Source organism: Gadus chalcogrammus, chromosome 9, assembly GCF_026213295.1.
Source record: "Gadus chalcogrammus isolate NIFS_2021 chromosome 9, NIFS_Gcha_1.0, whole genome shotgun sequence".
Taxonomy (NCBI): Eukaryota; Metazoa; Chordata; class Actinopteri; order Gadiformes; family Gadidae; genus Gadus; species Gadus chalcogrammus.
In genome coordinates this window covers 23074720-23090460 of record NC_079420.1, presented here as the reverse complement: position 1 = coordinate 23090460, position 15741 = coordinate 23074720, and the positions used below count along the sequence as shown (strand labels likewise).

Genomic DNA, 15741 nt, shown 5'->3' with positions numbered 1-15741 from the left:
GAGGGAAGTTATGATGGGTATGCCCCTTTTTTGTATTTTCTTCCTGCCCCTGGCTTTGGTACTTCAGCTATCAGGTTATATGTACATAGCCTACATACAATATGTTTCCAAAGCCTGCTGCAAACATGTCTCATGATAATATCAAACGTTTATTTTATCACTCATCGACATACAACTCAGTTGAAACCCCCATTTAAAAAGAAAATGCAATATTCAATCGGCATTATTATGTAAGTTGTAAAATATTTCTTGACGCTTTAATGACTCAAATGAGTTGTCGCGAATCGCTTTGGCCCACTTTTATTTTGAAGTATGAAAGTAGCGCCGCAGAGTGGCGCCGCACACATCTGCGCAAGCGCACATGATCAGACCAGTTGACTGTTAGCAGTGAAGTCAGGTACTTGGCGTGTTGTTTGTTAGGATCTTTTTACGTTCATTCTGTCGTATTGAACGTGTATCGGTATTATTACATATGTTGTGAGAATGTTTATTGAAGCTTTTGTGACTAATGAGTTGTCATGAATCGCTTTGGCTCACTTTTATTTTGAAGGATAAAACACAAAGTCGCGGGACATCACTGCGCACGCGCACATTATCAAAGCCGTTGGCTCACTGCTGGTAGTGAAGTTGGGTGTTTACCTTGATGTTAGTAATGATCTTTTGACGTTATGGTACACAGAAACCATGACCCGAGTGTCCCCATGTAGAGCCTCATGGTGATGGAGGAGGTCCTGAAGAACCTGCAGAGCACCGCGGAGCTGCTGGCCGCGGTGCAGACGGACCTGGTGAGGCAGTGGGACACACAGACCCTGGACAGAGCCTTTCAGTGGGCCCTGTACTGTCAGCTCCTGTATGCAAGGTTCAACAACAAGAAGACGATCCGGAGCATCATGGAGAAACATTTGCAGACCACCAATGAAAGCCTAAGAGCCACCTTACCGGGACACATGGACGTCTCGTTCGGGGATTTGTCGCGTTGTCAGCACCTCCTACTCACCAGGTTACTGAAGAACCCCGTGTTACCCAGGACCCACCTGAAGGTACTGGTCGGTAGTTTGAGTCCTATGGAAGCCAATGAGAACGAGCCCGAGGACTCCAAGGGCCACGTTGAACAGCTCATTGCGTGTAGATCGGCGAGCAGAGTCCTGACAGCCATGCCTGTGAGGACCAATGCATCTCCAGGTGTGGATGCGGAGTTCCAGGGCAGGTTGGCAGAGGTCCAGGGCAGGCTGCTGATGGAGACCCTGGATGCGCTGTTTGGTGGAGGAGGAGAGGCGCACGCAGCGCATGAACTGTTGGACGAGATGCTGCAGAGATGTGAGGAAGAGGACCATGTCGTCTTGGTGATTGCGTCTGCTTTAAGGAGGAACATCAACACTCCAGCAGCAACAGCCTCCCGTGGTTTTCTCTTGAACTGGTTACAGCAAAACGAACAGCTGCTGCAAAATATGTGTTTGCATGTGCCTCTTGATCACATCATGAGCCATGTCAAGGAAAACTTGGAGTTTAGGGCCAGGTACTGCGTTGTGCTCAAAAGGTGGGCCTCCGACATGACCTTTGACATAGACGAAGGGGAGTGGGTTCCAACAGGTACCACAGCGGGAGTGTCCTTCCAGAAGCTGACGGACCACTTTGCAGCCTTAGTGGAGACTTCCCCACTGCTCAGGGAGGAGGTGGAGAAAGAGCTCAATGCTCTGAAGATGGCAGACGGAGATTTTGATGTGGAAGGTCTCAGTGTTTGGGGGGATCTCCTGGAAGTGTTATCAAAGTAATGATGTGTTACATGATGTCGTTACGTTGCTATCTTTTATGGCATTGTCATTTTAGATGCAGGTGTTTTACATATTTTTCTCATATCACTGAAACTTTATTTATCAAATGTTTTGTGACTCTTTATTTGCTTAATACATTGTTCCAGACATGGCAACAGGCATTCTAAATAAATAAATCGAAATGTTTATTTTTTGTTTATTCAAGGTAGGACATGCATTTCATAATTTCCATGTATTATCTCGGTAAGTGTTTTTACAGATTTAACATGATATAATTGCCATACCATATCACAGATGGTAGCATCATGTGTCCCTTTTCAATCATGGTGTGTGCCTGGATGTGTAAATTCATTTCAACTGTGCACAGCCCCCTAATGATTCCTTGGAGACCCTGGGCCCAGAGACACTCCCAGCCCCACTATGAAAGACCTATTGGCATTTCACAAAGACATGGCCATGCATGAGGTGATTTATGGTCCTTTTAAATAATCAAATATCATTCAAGGGAGGCTCGTGTTGGAGCCTGTGTTACATGCAAGAAGCCACAATTATGTTTGTGTTTTCAATCACGTTAAGTAAAAAAATATTTGTTTTCTTCTTATTTTACACTTGCAATAGGGCTATATTTATAAATATAGATATATTCATTCACATAGTGCAGAGCGCAGCTGAGCTATCTATTCTCATGTGCCATCTGTCATTATTGTCTCAGCAACGCCACAAAGCTGAAACCGCATAGTGATTGGCTGTCAGACTGGTCACGTGACTTGGTTACTAATTCACACATCTCAAACCTCACCCACGTGTCGGAGCTCCTCTGCTGCTCTGGGATCAATTAGGCTTATATGGCGTCTTCAATCAAAGGCAGAGCCTTGGCCGGTGCGTGACACCGCGCTGCCAGACAGCGAATTACTGCACGGGTGACTCGGAGGAAACACCAACATGGACACGGCTCGTTGAACACGCCCACAAAGCAATTCACACACAGACACGCCCGGGTCACTGAGCAAGGGCCAGCATGTGCATATGTAATTTATTTCCAACAACAAAAAAAAAAATAATATAAATACACTGTAATGGGCTTGAATAATCGGAGCTCACCAATTGGATTGGTGAATTGGATCTTGCCCACCACACACTTTGTGTTAGCAGTCCCTGTTAACACAAAGTACCTGCTGCTATACAAGCAATAAATTGTGGTTTGAAATATTAAATATTCCTGACCGTGATTTTGATTTTTGTGTTCCAACATTTCAAGCAGTGGCCTGTCAGACGCAGAGCAGGTAAAAAAAACGTACTGATGAGTGTGTTGACCTGTCAACTGGATTTTCAATCCTGCTACCTGAGCACACTATATCGGGACAATGAAGAACCAAAGATTATGCTGTGTAAAGGCCGAGAGGGATTTAATGAAGGTTTGGGAGAAGGTGATTGCATGTGATCTGACATCTTGGCAGGTACTTTGTGTTAACCGGGACAGCTCCTCACACCTTGCAGCATTATTAGGAGTGTGTGGGCAACATAATCCAATTGGTGCGCTCCAATTATTCAACCCCATAACAGTGTCATAAGAACCAATCGCGTCTTGCGGGCTCCTTGGCTGTGGTTTAATCGGAACCTCAACACGACCTCGCAGTTTAAGTCCTTGCAGACCACTAAGAGTGGTACACAATTATTGGCAAAAATAAATGTACGATATATAATTGCATCTAAAATGTCTATATTATTGACTTTTTTTGTTGTACTGCAGTTGTACTGCAAGTAACACAGCATCGGCCTATGAGCCAATGTATTCGACTATAACACCAGACAGAGCCCTCCCCCTCCTCCTCTTTATACGAGCTGCCTCTTGTTTGTCCTTATTGGAATCATGAAAACAAACCCCCACCCCTACCCCTACCCCCACCCCTACCCCTACCCCTACCCCCACCCCTACCCCCACCCCTACCCCTACCCCCACCCCTACCCCTACCCCTACCCCCACCCCTACCCCTACCCCCACCGTGCTAGAGGGGGAGGGAGTGAGGGGTAGTATCCATTAAATCTCAGATCCAGCCCCCATCTGGTAGTGTGAATAGGAGGCCCTTGGGGAGGGGGGGGGGGGGGCGTGGTGGGGTGGAGTTGGCGGGGCTGTGAGGGTGGAGCCACCCTTTAGCACGCGCCTAAGCTGCTCCAGCCTGGACTGCAATACGACTACTACTACTACATTTGGGCTAGGTGATGGATCACACACAGAGCAGGATCACACACAGAGCAGGACACGCACGCACACACACACGCACACATACACACACACACACACACACACACACACACACACACACACACACACACACACACACACACACATACACACATACACGCGCACACACGCACGCATGCACACACGCACTCACACGTGCCGGAATGGAATAAAACCTGCAACCAAATATAAAACATGCTACTTTGGGGTAGCATGACGGTACTGCAATGTATCAGAAATGAGTGTGTGTGTGTGTCTTTGTTTGTGTGTGTATGTGTTAATTATTAACGTGCAATATACAATATTAGATATTGTAAGATGTAGATTGTGTAATTTTGATAACATTTAGTTAAATAATAACATTTAATATTTAGTTATAGTCTGCGTCGTGTGTGATGGTTAGAGGCAGTGTGAAGCTGTACACATTATATAAAGAGGCAAAAGAAAATGAAAGACCTCTGATCCGTCCATATAAATAGCCAAAGATTCCTTGAAAAGAAGATAATGAGAAGGTCACTCTTCTGCTCTGACCACAAATACTCATATTTAAACTTCTGAGGAGCACATCTTCAACATCTAAGAAGGGCTGGTGTTGTTGTCAATGTTTGACTAAATGCTGCTATTTGATCTAGTTTTGGAACTAACGCCCTTTGTGTGTCAGTATTGAAGGGCGATATAAAAAGCCGATACATAATTAAACTTCAATTGATAAGAGTGTTTGGTATATAGTTCTAAAATTACCAAATTTGAAAGTGGGAAACAAAGAAATGGAGACATTAAGAGAATCCAAGAGAATTTAAAAATCTGTACTTTTATTTAGAAATTCAGATCGTAAAGTGTGTGTTTGTTTATTTCGCTTCAGGGCAATTCAACATGACATTTATGACGCTCGCGAAAGCTTACTTACAGCGCAAAGCTCTCCATTAATAAAGCAATTAGCAACGGAGGGAAAATGAGGCGTGTGAATTTAATTGTCCAGAGTACAATGCAGTGCCAGAGGGTCTCGTAAACAATAATTACTCCACTGTTTTTGTCAAACACTGTGGCTCTATTTACACCTATGGATCAACCCGGATTTTAAAATTACAGGTTCACATCCACTGTGGAAGATACACAGTATGAGTTCACTTGAACAACAATAGCTTAATAATGGAGAGGGAGAGAGAGAGAGAGAGAGAGAGAGAGAGAGAGAGAGAGAGAGAGAGAGAGAGAGAGAGAGAGAGAGAGAGAGAGAGGAGTGAGAGGGAGAGGGAGAGGGAGAGAGAGAGAGAGAGAGAGAGAGAGAGAGAGAGAGAGAGAGAGAGAGAGAGAGAGAGGGAGTGAGAGGTAGAGGGAGAGTCAGAGAGAGAGAGAGAGAGAGAGAGAGAGAGAGAGAGAGAGAGAGAGAGAGAGAGAGAGAGAGAGAGAGAGAGTGAGAGGGAGAGGGAGAGAAAGAGAGAGAGAGAGAGAGAGAGAGAGAGAGAGAGAGAGAGAGAGAGAGAGGAGAGTGAGAGTGAGAGGGAGAGAGAGAGAGAGAGAGAGAGAGAGAGAGAGAGAGAGAGAGAGAGAGAGAGAGAGAGAGGAGGGGGATAATAGTATGCAGGGGGAGAGCCTCAGGGGACGAGTGCCACCCCTGTCATCAAACACTCATTCTGTCCGGGCCTGATCCCATTACAGTCCCACTGGAGACCCACCACCTGCCCTCCACTGCTTGCCTCTCCTCGCTCCTCCTGACCAGAATTAAACACTCACAAAAAGGCACCACCAAGTCACACACATGCTACACAAAACCGTAAAATACAATTACAAGACAGGTAAATGGGTGATGGTTTCAACCAACCAGTGAGCTTCATCGATTCTGTCCAACCACTGCTGGTCCAATTACACAGCCGCGTCGCCGGGGTAACAGCCATGACCATTCCATCTGGTTAGGCATGGGAAAACATGTTCCACGTGGCTGGTGACACGATTGTGTTTCCTGTCAAATTAACAAGTGCTCTGAGAAGCAGCCGCTGAGGGAGAGAGAGAGAGGGAGAGAGCAAGGGGAGATAGTGTCCTCTCTCGGCTAGGGAGATTAAGAAGAATAAGTTGATTGATTGATAGATAGCATGACAGCTGATTCTGATAGCCTCATTACATCGATTTGATATTGATTTCAGGAACTGTTATCCTGTGTTTGTACAATATGCCACGATTGCTACGCCGTATTGAGTGTAGTGTTTTCTGAGGTGATGGGACATAGTCATATTAAGAATATTAATGTTCTAATGTAATGTAACTCAACTTAAAGTTTAGAATGACCTATGACGATTACACTCTTATCTATAATAATTGGAATATTATTATGTATCCATCTTAATCGTTATTGACTGATATATTCAATATCAATGAAAAGACCAGAACCACTCCTGCTGAAACAGTATGGATCCTCATTGGAATGTTTATGTATGAGCCTGGGGACTCCTCCAGGACCCGGTCATCAGGGTACTGCTGTACGTGTAACACTGCTGACCTTCAACGATACCGTCGATAAGCAGGGTTCTGCCATGCGGGTGGACTTTTGTTCCTTTGTCAGTTGGAGAGGTGGGAGAGAGCTCATTACACTCAAGTTATCTTGCTCATACCTTTCCTTCATGACTTCCTTGCACTGCTCATATAGGAGCAGGGGAATCATGTAAAAGGTGCTCTGTCAGCCTGGGGTTCAAGATTAGTACACCAGACACTGACAGCGAGAGACTGAAATCATAAAAAATACAGCATAGTAGGGTTGGACTGTTATTCTGCTTTGTGTGAATCAAGTGGTATGCTATGGCAGGTGGATGTATATGATGGGCGATATCAGACAGTAAGGTTAGCTGGTGCAGATGTAATCAGGACGATAGTATTAGGATTACTGTTCTCACTCCCTGTAACAATTACCAAGCTACATGGTCCGCTAGTCTTCCTCACACACTCAGGGGACAACTGCAATTGATCTGCTAATGAGAGCGAAAGAGGACATTGATTGGAAAAGGGTCAGGGGGGGGGGGGGGGGGGGGGGGGGAAGTAGTTTGGTGATCTATCTATAATTTCTCTGGACCTTTAACTTTGAGGTGAACCACACAGGAGAAGAAACCGTGACGAGAAAGAATATCACAAAAGGAAGACTTTTGGATGTATTTTTTATAAAACCATGTGAGCATTTCTGTGACACTTTTTGACATCAACATTTGTCTTTGTTAAACACATTGTGGGAAGCCATAAAATCACATTTATCTGTATGCTTAAATGTCAGGCACAAAGGCCTGATAGTATCTTTTGGTCATCTTTAACATTCTTAAATATGTATATATTTTAAACATCCTTGCAGTGTTCACATAGAATCTAAAGTGATTAAATAGCAAACAAAATATGATGGGAAAGCCCATCTTTTTAAAATGTGTTCTTTCTTAATTTTTTTTTTACTTGACAATATCAAATCATCAATAAAGTACGTTTGGTGACGATGAGAACAACCAAGAAACACCAAACGGATCACAAAAACGCGGTTGTTCAGATACAGTACGGTTTTCTTGGCGGTGGGAATGCGATGATTCGCCCTGCATCCTCAGCAATAACATGAACTGGTTCAAACACATATCTTATGTCGATCATCACGTGACTCTAAAACAACTACGAGTAGATACAGCAAGGCAGTGCTACGCCACTAAACATAGAGTGATGACGGGGAAGTGATACACAGGAGTTATTGCAGTGCACACCAAACATCCATAAACAACTTCTTGAGAACATTGGCCTTCTGTGCTCTCTGATGCATCTTACGTTACTGCCAGAACCTGATTATGAAAGTTCACTTTATTACTTATGTTGACAAACACCTATCTAAGACCAGAAGCAGCAGGCAGAATCAGGACTATCTGAGACTGTCAGAAGGCTGTATCCAAACATTGAATTGAGCAAATTCATGCAACGACACACACTAAGATTCTACATTTGAGGTTCAACTTCACTCACACTAGTTTTCTCCTATGTTTTATTGGCCTTGCTTAAGAAGACCATTTTTGCAAGCAGACGAATCCCTGAAAAGGTACTGTCCATGAAAAATATGGCCTTTTATATCAATGTTAACACAGATCAAAGACCCAAATCCACAATAGTCTCACAGAAACAGTATACAGGTATATACATTACATAAAACACATTTTTGAGAAATACATTAGAATCTTCTTCTTTTGAATACTTATGTTATCAGTGCAATCAGAATGGTGTTAACCTACTGTAGACCCTACTATGGCGATTGGCAATGGCTCTCGTTGTTCAAGTAGATTGGTGAGGTTTGGGAACCCTAAGTTTCTAATATATCAGTACATGTTTTCTTCCTATAGTTCATTATGCCGGCTAGATACATGTGATGAGTAACACCTTGAAATCCCGAGAGGATTGTTTTGCATTGCAATAAATTTTCAACTATCTCTTTATACTGCATGTTTAAATTATGTTTTTGTTGAGTACACGGAATGAACAGCTGATTAAACCACTTACTTTGTGCAGTCCGCGGTCCGGACACTGGTTTGGCCTTGGTAAGTCCACTCACCGCATCGCCCACGTGAAGGGGTGGACGCTCTAGGAGTATCCGTCCTTGGCGTGCATCTGACCGGCGGGCTGCTGCACGTACTCCTCTGTCTTATCCCAGTCCTGGACCCAGCCCCCGTTCAGCTGAGCCGTGGCCCCGTAGCTCTTGGGGGGCCCACCCACCGCTCCCCCGGGCCCGATGCTCTGGGTGATGTCCCCAGTCTCTTCGGCCAGCTCGTCTTCGTCGATGAAGCCGCACTTCTCGTCGCTCATCTCCTCGGGGTCGGCCCAGGGCTGCTTCTCCCCGGACGCGAAGATGCCGTAGAAGATGACGCCCCCGTAGTGCACCATGGCAGCGATGAGGAAGACGTACTGCCACTCCTCGCGGGTCTGAGGGAGGAACACACCGCTGAGAAGTCTGGACAGGGTGAGGTACTTTCTTGACATTGACATCCATGCCATGATGATAAAGAACCTACCTTGTTCTTGGTCATGGCCCCGACTATGAGAGGGCACACCATCCCTGACAAAGTCCCCACTCCGTTGGATATACCCATGAGGATGCTGGCGTAGCGAGGAGCAATGTCCAGATGATTGACATTGAAACCTAAGTCAGATAAAATATCATACGGTTAACATGACTGCAGGTCACTGTTGGAGTTCTGTGGGATTAACCTCATTCTCCTGAACTATTGGACTCACCTGATATAGCGAAGCCACTGAAACCAACCGCCAGGACGAGGAAAGAGATGGCCATACCCTTGCTGTGAGAGTACCCCACCACCAACAGTAGAGTAGCCTCCATCCCAAATCCTACACACAAAGGGCAACATTTCAGTGAGTGGGTTCATCCGCATGATCCCATGAACCAACCAATGGGGAACCACCCTCACCTCCGCAGTTCATGATCTTCCGCACCATGGTGGTGGACATGATGTTGTTGGTGCGGAGGTAGTCGGCCAGCTGGCCTCCCAGAGGTACGATGATGGTCATCACCAGGTGGGGCAGAGCGGACACCATTCCAACCTGAGACACAATGGGAGCTCAGCCATGTCAGTGTACAACGGCATATCCCACACCAAAGATGAAGGGGAAGATATCCCCCGTTCTGGAACCAATCTGCTGTGTCTTTGAACTCCTGACTGTCTAGCTGCCACATCTATCAGCCGTACTTTCATAGAATGACTGCGGTCCATGCGGGCAGGAATAAAACCTGTCCAACCAGAGTGATTCATGCTCCTTTTCAAGATAAAGATTGTGTAACGGTGGAAAACATTTCCATCAGGTCACACATCCAATGCCACATCTTTAGTGGAAAAATAAATGAACGAATGCCAACCACAGTACTTTGAACTTTGAGTAATGGGGTGTTTTGGTTTGTACCTTGCTGATTTCAAAACCAAACACTTCCTCAAAGTAGGCGGGCTGGCTGATGAGGAGCAGGTAGAAGGTCCAACTCCTGCAGAAGTTGGCCACGATGATCGCGTAGACGGGCATGGAACAGAAAAACTTCTTCCAAGGAGTCTTGAATTTCTGTGTAAAAAATAACAAGATGGAGGCAATGGAGAAGGATTTGAGCTGAATGTGCTTTCAGCAGTAATACCATGTGCTGTGTGTATTCTAATGTATATATTTCTTTATGGCCCACTCCCTATTACATTCCACTTTAAATATTTACGGTTCCAATTGGTTCTATATTTATAACTAGTATATATTTGTACTCATGTACTTTTGCTATTTCTTTTGTTTTATGCCTACTAAGCAGATGAAATGTTCCTTGCTAATAATCTATCACAGCGTTCTGAGCAATCAGCAAAAAATTAAATAGTTCTGAGCCAAAGTACACCATAAGAATAAAAATGACTTAAATAAATAAAATGTATAAAGGGTTGAATGATGAAAGGCAAGTGATCTGGGCAGAGAGGAGCCCACCTCCATGGCCCCCATCATCTGGGCGCTCTCCCCTATGCTCTCCTCGATGTAGGTGCGCTCCTCGTCAGTGATGGTGGGGTGCTCCGCCGGGCTCTCGTAGGACACCAGGATCCAGAAGAGGTACCACACCATCCCAAACGACCCTGCGAGGCGGGGGGGGGGGGGGGGGGGGGGGGGGGGGGTGAGCGTTACAGTAAAGGCACCAAACACGGGCAGGATAGCCAAATACCCAGGGGACTGGTAGGAGTCCAACTGCAGGACTACAGGGGGGTGCTCACCGTACAGGTAGAAGACAGAGGACCAGCCGGTGTACTGCACCAGGATCCCCGCCAGAGGCATGGCGATGACGGCGCCCGCGTAGGAGCCTGTGCACAGGACCACAAACGATGATCAATGAATAACCAGGGAACACGCTTCCAGAGTGGCTGCCCTCATCAAACCCAAACCAACACTCAGAGTGGATGCAGAACTTAAACATGAATTCAAGTGAAATGCTCCGTACTTTCTGTTGGCAGTGACTGTTATGTACGTACCGCAGAAAGATATAGTTGCCAGGCGACTCCTCTCCATCGGTGGGGCCCATTTACTCCATATGCCATGACAGGCAGGGTAGGTAACTCCCTGAGAGGGAAGAATCCTACATTACACATAGAGAATTTGATGATACTGTCTGTCCAACACCCAGATGAGGCTCATGCTATACAGTGTTTTACCTCTGATTCATGCTACTCAAGAACGGCCCTGAACGCTCTCCTAAGAAGATTACCATTTTTATTCAAATTCCTCATTGCTGATCTGATCCTTGTTTGCCTCCTTCGCATACAAGCTATATCTTGTGATTAGAGGGAGAGGCGTTGACTAAGCTGCACCTCTATTTTCTTGTCCTATTAGTCAAATGCACGGACCGCAGGACAAATCACATTTGATCGCAAACAAACTGAGACTAATGGGATAGGTGTGAGTCCACGCTGTTTTAAGCTGACTACCCACTCCGTTGGAAACCCGCTTGCACCCATTAAATCTTCATTATACTCTAAGTGGCACACAATCAGCTATTGATGGACACAAATTGCTACGGTCTGCTTTGGTAGACACCCTGAAATGCTAATGTTTAATTTGCAGTAATAACAGGGCGTGCAGTGGAGGCAGGTCTCATGGCCAAGAGGTGCTGTTGTAATGAGGGGTTTGGCTGCAGCAGCAGCAGCTACACAGGACCACAATGGAGAGCGACCTTCAGCTATAGAACAGCCCTCTTGCTGAAACAGCGGCTCGGCGGACTTTGATTGGTGAGGTTCAGTGTGACTCAGGGCGTGCTCGGTGAGGTGTAGGGGGTGAAGTGTTTCGTTTTGTGGGTGGTTGGACTAGGCAGCGTTCTGACTAATCTGACAATAGCAGATGACAGCAGCCTGTCGGTAACTCGATTTAGTCCAGGTGTACTTGGTTGTTCACAAGGACAATGCTATATCTGCTTGTATTCGATTGAGGAACATGATGATAGCTAAACGTTTGTGGATCATACGAGTGAACACATACGTGGGTTATTGAAAATCATCCCTTTGAGTGGCCCACAAAAAACAATTTGTGGAATGGAAATCGATTCAATACTCATCAGTACCTCCACAAGCCCTTGTAATATCCTCACAAAGATGACTGTCCCATAGTGGTTGCGGGCGGCACAGGGAATGAACATATTGAGTGTAGACGTGAGGAAGATGGCCGCCCCAAACACCCTAGAAGACGAAACGTCAAGGTTACCTTTCATAGAGGCTGCACCAAGTACACAGGTCTATTATTGTAAAATAGCCTATTACTGTAAAGAATAGTATTCACTTTCTGTACACAGACAGACAGGAAGAGATAGACAGACCATACTAGGGAATTAGATAGATAGACAGACAGACAGACAGACAGACAGACAGACAGACAGACAGACAGACAGACAGACAGACAGACAGACAGACAGACAGACAGACAGACAGACAGACAGACAGACAGACAGACAGACAGACAGACAGACAGACAGACAGACAGACAGACAGACAGACAGACAGACAGACAGACAGACAGACAGACAGACAGACAGATAGATAGATAGATAGATAGATAGATAGATAGATAGATAGATAGATAGATAGATAGATAGATAGATAGATAGATAGATAGATAGATAGATTGATTGATTGATTGATTGATTGATTGATAGATAGATACAGTAGATTATGGAAATATATATATGCTACAAGCAAGCAAAAGAGGTGTTTTCGTTTCTTCAAAAACTCACAAAAAAATCACTTTGTCTGCCTACCATTTTATAAACATGGAAGGAACGGAACTGATGTGTTTTTTCTATATTTGAATAAACAGTTGTTAATTAAATTCGGCGTGTGGCATGCGAGCACGTTTCTCGCGGTTCTCTGCTCTCCTTCGCAGGTCTGGTTGCCATGCCTCCGAATATAAAGGATGGACACGGTGGTCCCAGGGGGATTGACATGGGGGTCCCAGGGGTGCTCATTAACACGAGGAGGAGGCGCGACCTGCGGGCATCGGTGCCGCTCCCCCTTTAGGAGCGCATCAGGTCAGGCCTCCATCCCGCCGTCCACCTATAGGTCCACATCCTCTAAGTGGATGACCATAAATGTGTCTTTACGAACGGGATCGGGTCGTGTGCTGCATGCGGCCAGAGCAGTTTTCAAACTTGTTCTCCACGAAGCCTGCTGAGGCCCACGCGCCAGGCTATTCGGTAGGAGAACGAATTTCGTCCCCGAAAGACATCAGTAGTTGGCCTACCTGTTCGCTGCTAATCGTGACGATATATATCCTCCCGGGATCTGGGTGACTATGTAGCCCCAGAAAAAAGAGCCGTGGATCATCCCCACGGTCTCCGGGTCCCAGTTGAATTTTGCTTTCTAAAAAATTGAAAGTAAGGAAAATCAAATGATTATATATTCATAGGTGTTAACGTTTGATAGCCTGTGCTATTTATTTTTTATTTGCTTAATAAATTCCATAATTAAAATAGGGTTAGGGTTAGGGTTAGGGTTAGTGCTATTAGTGCAATAACGTGCTGGTAAATTCCTTTGATGAGATGGAATAGGTTAGAGGCACTGATTTAAATTAATCACCATGCACGTGTCTAGTTTTTTTACATGGAAGCCCCCCCTCCCCCCCAGTAGAGCCGTCCAGAGACGTACCTCGATCACTATGATCTTGCCGTCACGGTGGATCGTGCTGTTGTTGACCATGCTCACGATGGCCACGCCCAGGTTGCACCGGATCCCGAAAGAGATGCAGAAGCCGAGCCCGCTCATCATCGCGATGATGTACCTGCGAGGAGCCCCAAAGCACGTGCAGTCGCATAGGGGTGTCTTCTTCTGCTGCTGGTCCCGGGGTCTCCCATCCTCCGTCAGCTCGATCACCTCACCGGTCTGCTGGCGTCTTTCCAGCTTCCTGCACACCGATTGGTTATGCATATTTAGCTTTTGATCAATGTGTGACTTCATCCAAATAAATATAACAAATCTAAAACATAAAAATAAACCACAAAATTAGACAATATTTAATAATTTTGTAGAAATTCAACTTTCGGCTGCAGCCCGAATTAGCCGTTATTAAATTACGGCAATTTAATAATTTCGTTAATTTGTTACATTATGTAAATAAATGCGACCTCTTCAAAGGGCATTGTAGTTTTATAACGGAAGCAGCACAGAGGTACCGAGGTCATGGTTTTAGGCCCATTTCAATCACCGGAGGGACATTAGGTCCATTCTCCTCGACGGGGAGACGGGCCCCACACGTCCTCTTTATTCCATAGGCTGCTTCCTAACGAGGGACTCTAACGAAGAGATGACCTTCATACCGCAATGCAGCAGAACCTCACGAATCTGAGTGAAACGACCGTTTGACGTGCGGTTCTTAGGAGACATTTTACAATTTGGCAATATTGCAATTTTGTGTTTTAACTCGTTTTTATATTTATTTAGCCTACATTCAAATGTAGTAAATCGTGCACAGGCCCACATAACTAGATCAGGCCTAATCCCAGGGATAAGCCTATTAACAATTCTTTCTTCGATTTTTTTTGTTATATTTATGTCATTAAATGTATAATTACCATTATATTTCATTTTAGTTCATTCAAAAACATTATTTCTGCGTCTATCCGACACCTTGCAAATGTGGTAATTTTAAATATGAATCGCTTCTCCTGATGCTCATTGTTTCCAGATGTGAGATGTTTGGGGCCTGTAAGGATTCAGCCTATAGCACGACGCTCGGCCAGGATTCTCCTGTCTTCATCTTCAGCCCACAATGAACCTCTTTGCAAAACAGTCCTATTTTAATAAAGAACCACGTTTAATCATCCCGAATAGGCTTTGCCCCTTTAATTTACAATCGGCCGTGAGACTTTTTTGGGCGTTTGGCTGTGTCTTATTTAATATATATATTTATTTATATGTTGAGGACCCTTAAACTGTATGAAAATATTTCTGGAGAGTGGATCTAAAATAGATCGATCATTAATGGATGTGGAGGACTACACATGGTAATAGATAGCCTCCGACCTGATGTCACGACTGGTGCTGTTTCATTAAATATTAAAATCTCCTCAGCTGCTGTGGGGAGACATCCTCCAGGGAAATAACGGATCCTTAAATATTCGGCCCCACAATACTGCTTTTCAGCGTCTTGTCCATAATTCATCATGAGACAAATTAGAGTCTCCTACCTTGGCTTCAATGGAATTATAAAAACAAACGAATTTAAAACCACTGGCTCATATATGTATTAATATATATATATATAAATAAATATATATATATTTGTCTTTTTTTCCTTCATAACGCAACGAATATCTGAACAATGGGACATCTTAAGCCTTACCTGTGCAGAGTCCCGAGGGCCTTCCCAGCCAGGCTCTTGATCCCCTCTTTAGTGGGAGGAAAAGCTCGTTCCTTTTCTGGCTCCATATCCAAATTATTTTTAATCTAACAGCTAGGCTACTCTATGATAAAGGGCGGCGCGGCGGTCATGAACATATTGTTCATCCAGACGTTGTTCCAAGCGCTGCTCCTCCGCACGCAGAAACCCACCGTCCTAAACGGACGAGTGAAGTGAAGAAAAAGGTTGGACGTGATCGGGCTGGTTCCCCAGTCACCAAGCAGCAGTCAGACAACCCGCTCCGCCGTTGTTTATGGCGCTCCGTTCCGCGCGACCCATCCTAGGATCCAATTAACGATTAAATCAGATGAACCAAAATGTGAA

General features: G+C 45.1%; 2 protein-coding genes across 2 annotated transcripts; one reads left to right on the top strand and one right to left on the bottom strand.

Moving 5' to 3' along the window:
- Positions 1-393: 393 nt before the first annotated feature.
- Positions 394-2831, top strand: fancf (FA complementation group F). The gene has a single exon (XM_056597866.1). The coding sequence runs from the start codon at positions 714-716 to the stop codon at positions 1770-1772; it is 1059 nt and encodes a 352-aa protein (XP_056453841.1). The 5' UTR covers positions 394-713; the 3' UTR covers positions 1773-2831.
- A 5764-nt stretch (positions 2832-8595) lies between these two features.
- slc17a6a (solute carrier family 17 member 6a) lies at positions 8596-15446 on the bottom strand. Its single transcript, XM_056597865.1, has 12 exons — positions 15361-15446; positions 13668-13923; positions 13264-13382; positions 12092-12206; positions 11010-11097; positions 10755-10841; positions 10477-10619; positions 9928-10077; positions 9438-9570; positions 9247-9357; positions 9024-9151; positions 8596-8934 (listed from the first exon to the last, which is right to left on the bottom strand). Exons 1-12 carry the CDS (start codon positions 15444-15446, stop codon positions 8596-8598), a joined length of 1755 nt encoding a protein of 584 aa, XP_056453840.1.
- Between the last annotated feature and the right edge of the window lie 295 nt (positions 15447-15741).

Excerpts from the sequence above, each read along its gene's own strand:
- fancf (XM_056597866.1), top strand. The coding sequence starts at position 714 with ATGGTGATGGAGGAGGTCCTGAAGAACCTGCAGAGCACCGCGGAGCTG.
- slc17a6a (XM_056597865.1), bottom strand. The coding sequence starts at position 15,446 with ATGGAGCCAGAAAAGGAACGAGCTTTTCCTCCCACTAAAGAGGGGATC. Across the intron at positions 10,842-11,009 it reads GGCAACTATATCTTTCTGCG|GCTCCTACGCGGGCGCCGTC; the intron begins GTACGTACATAA and ends TCCTGTGCACAG. Across the intron at positions 9,358-9,437 it reads GAAGATCATGAACTGCGGAG|GATTTGGGATGGAGGCTACT; the intron begins GTGAGGGTGGTT and ends CTTTGTGTGTAG.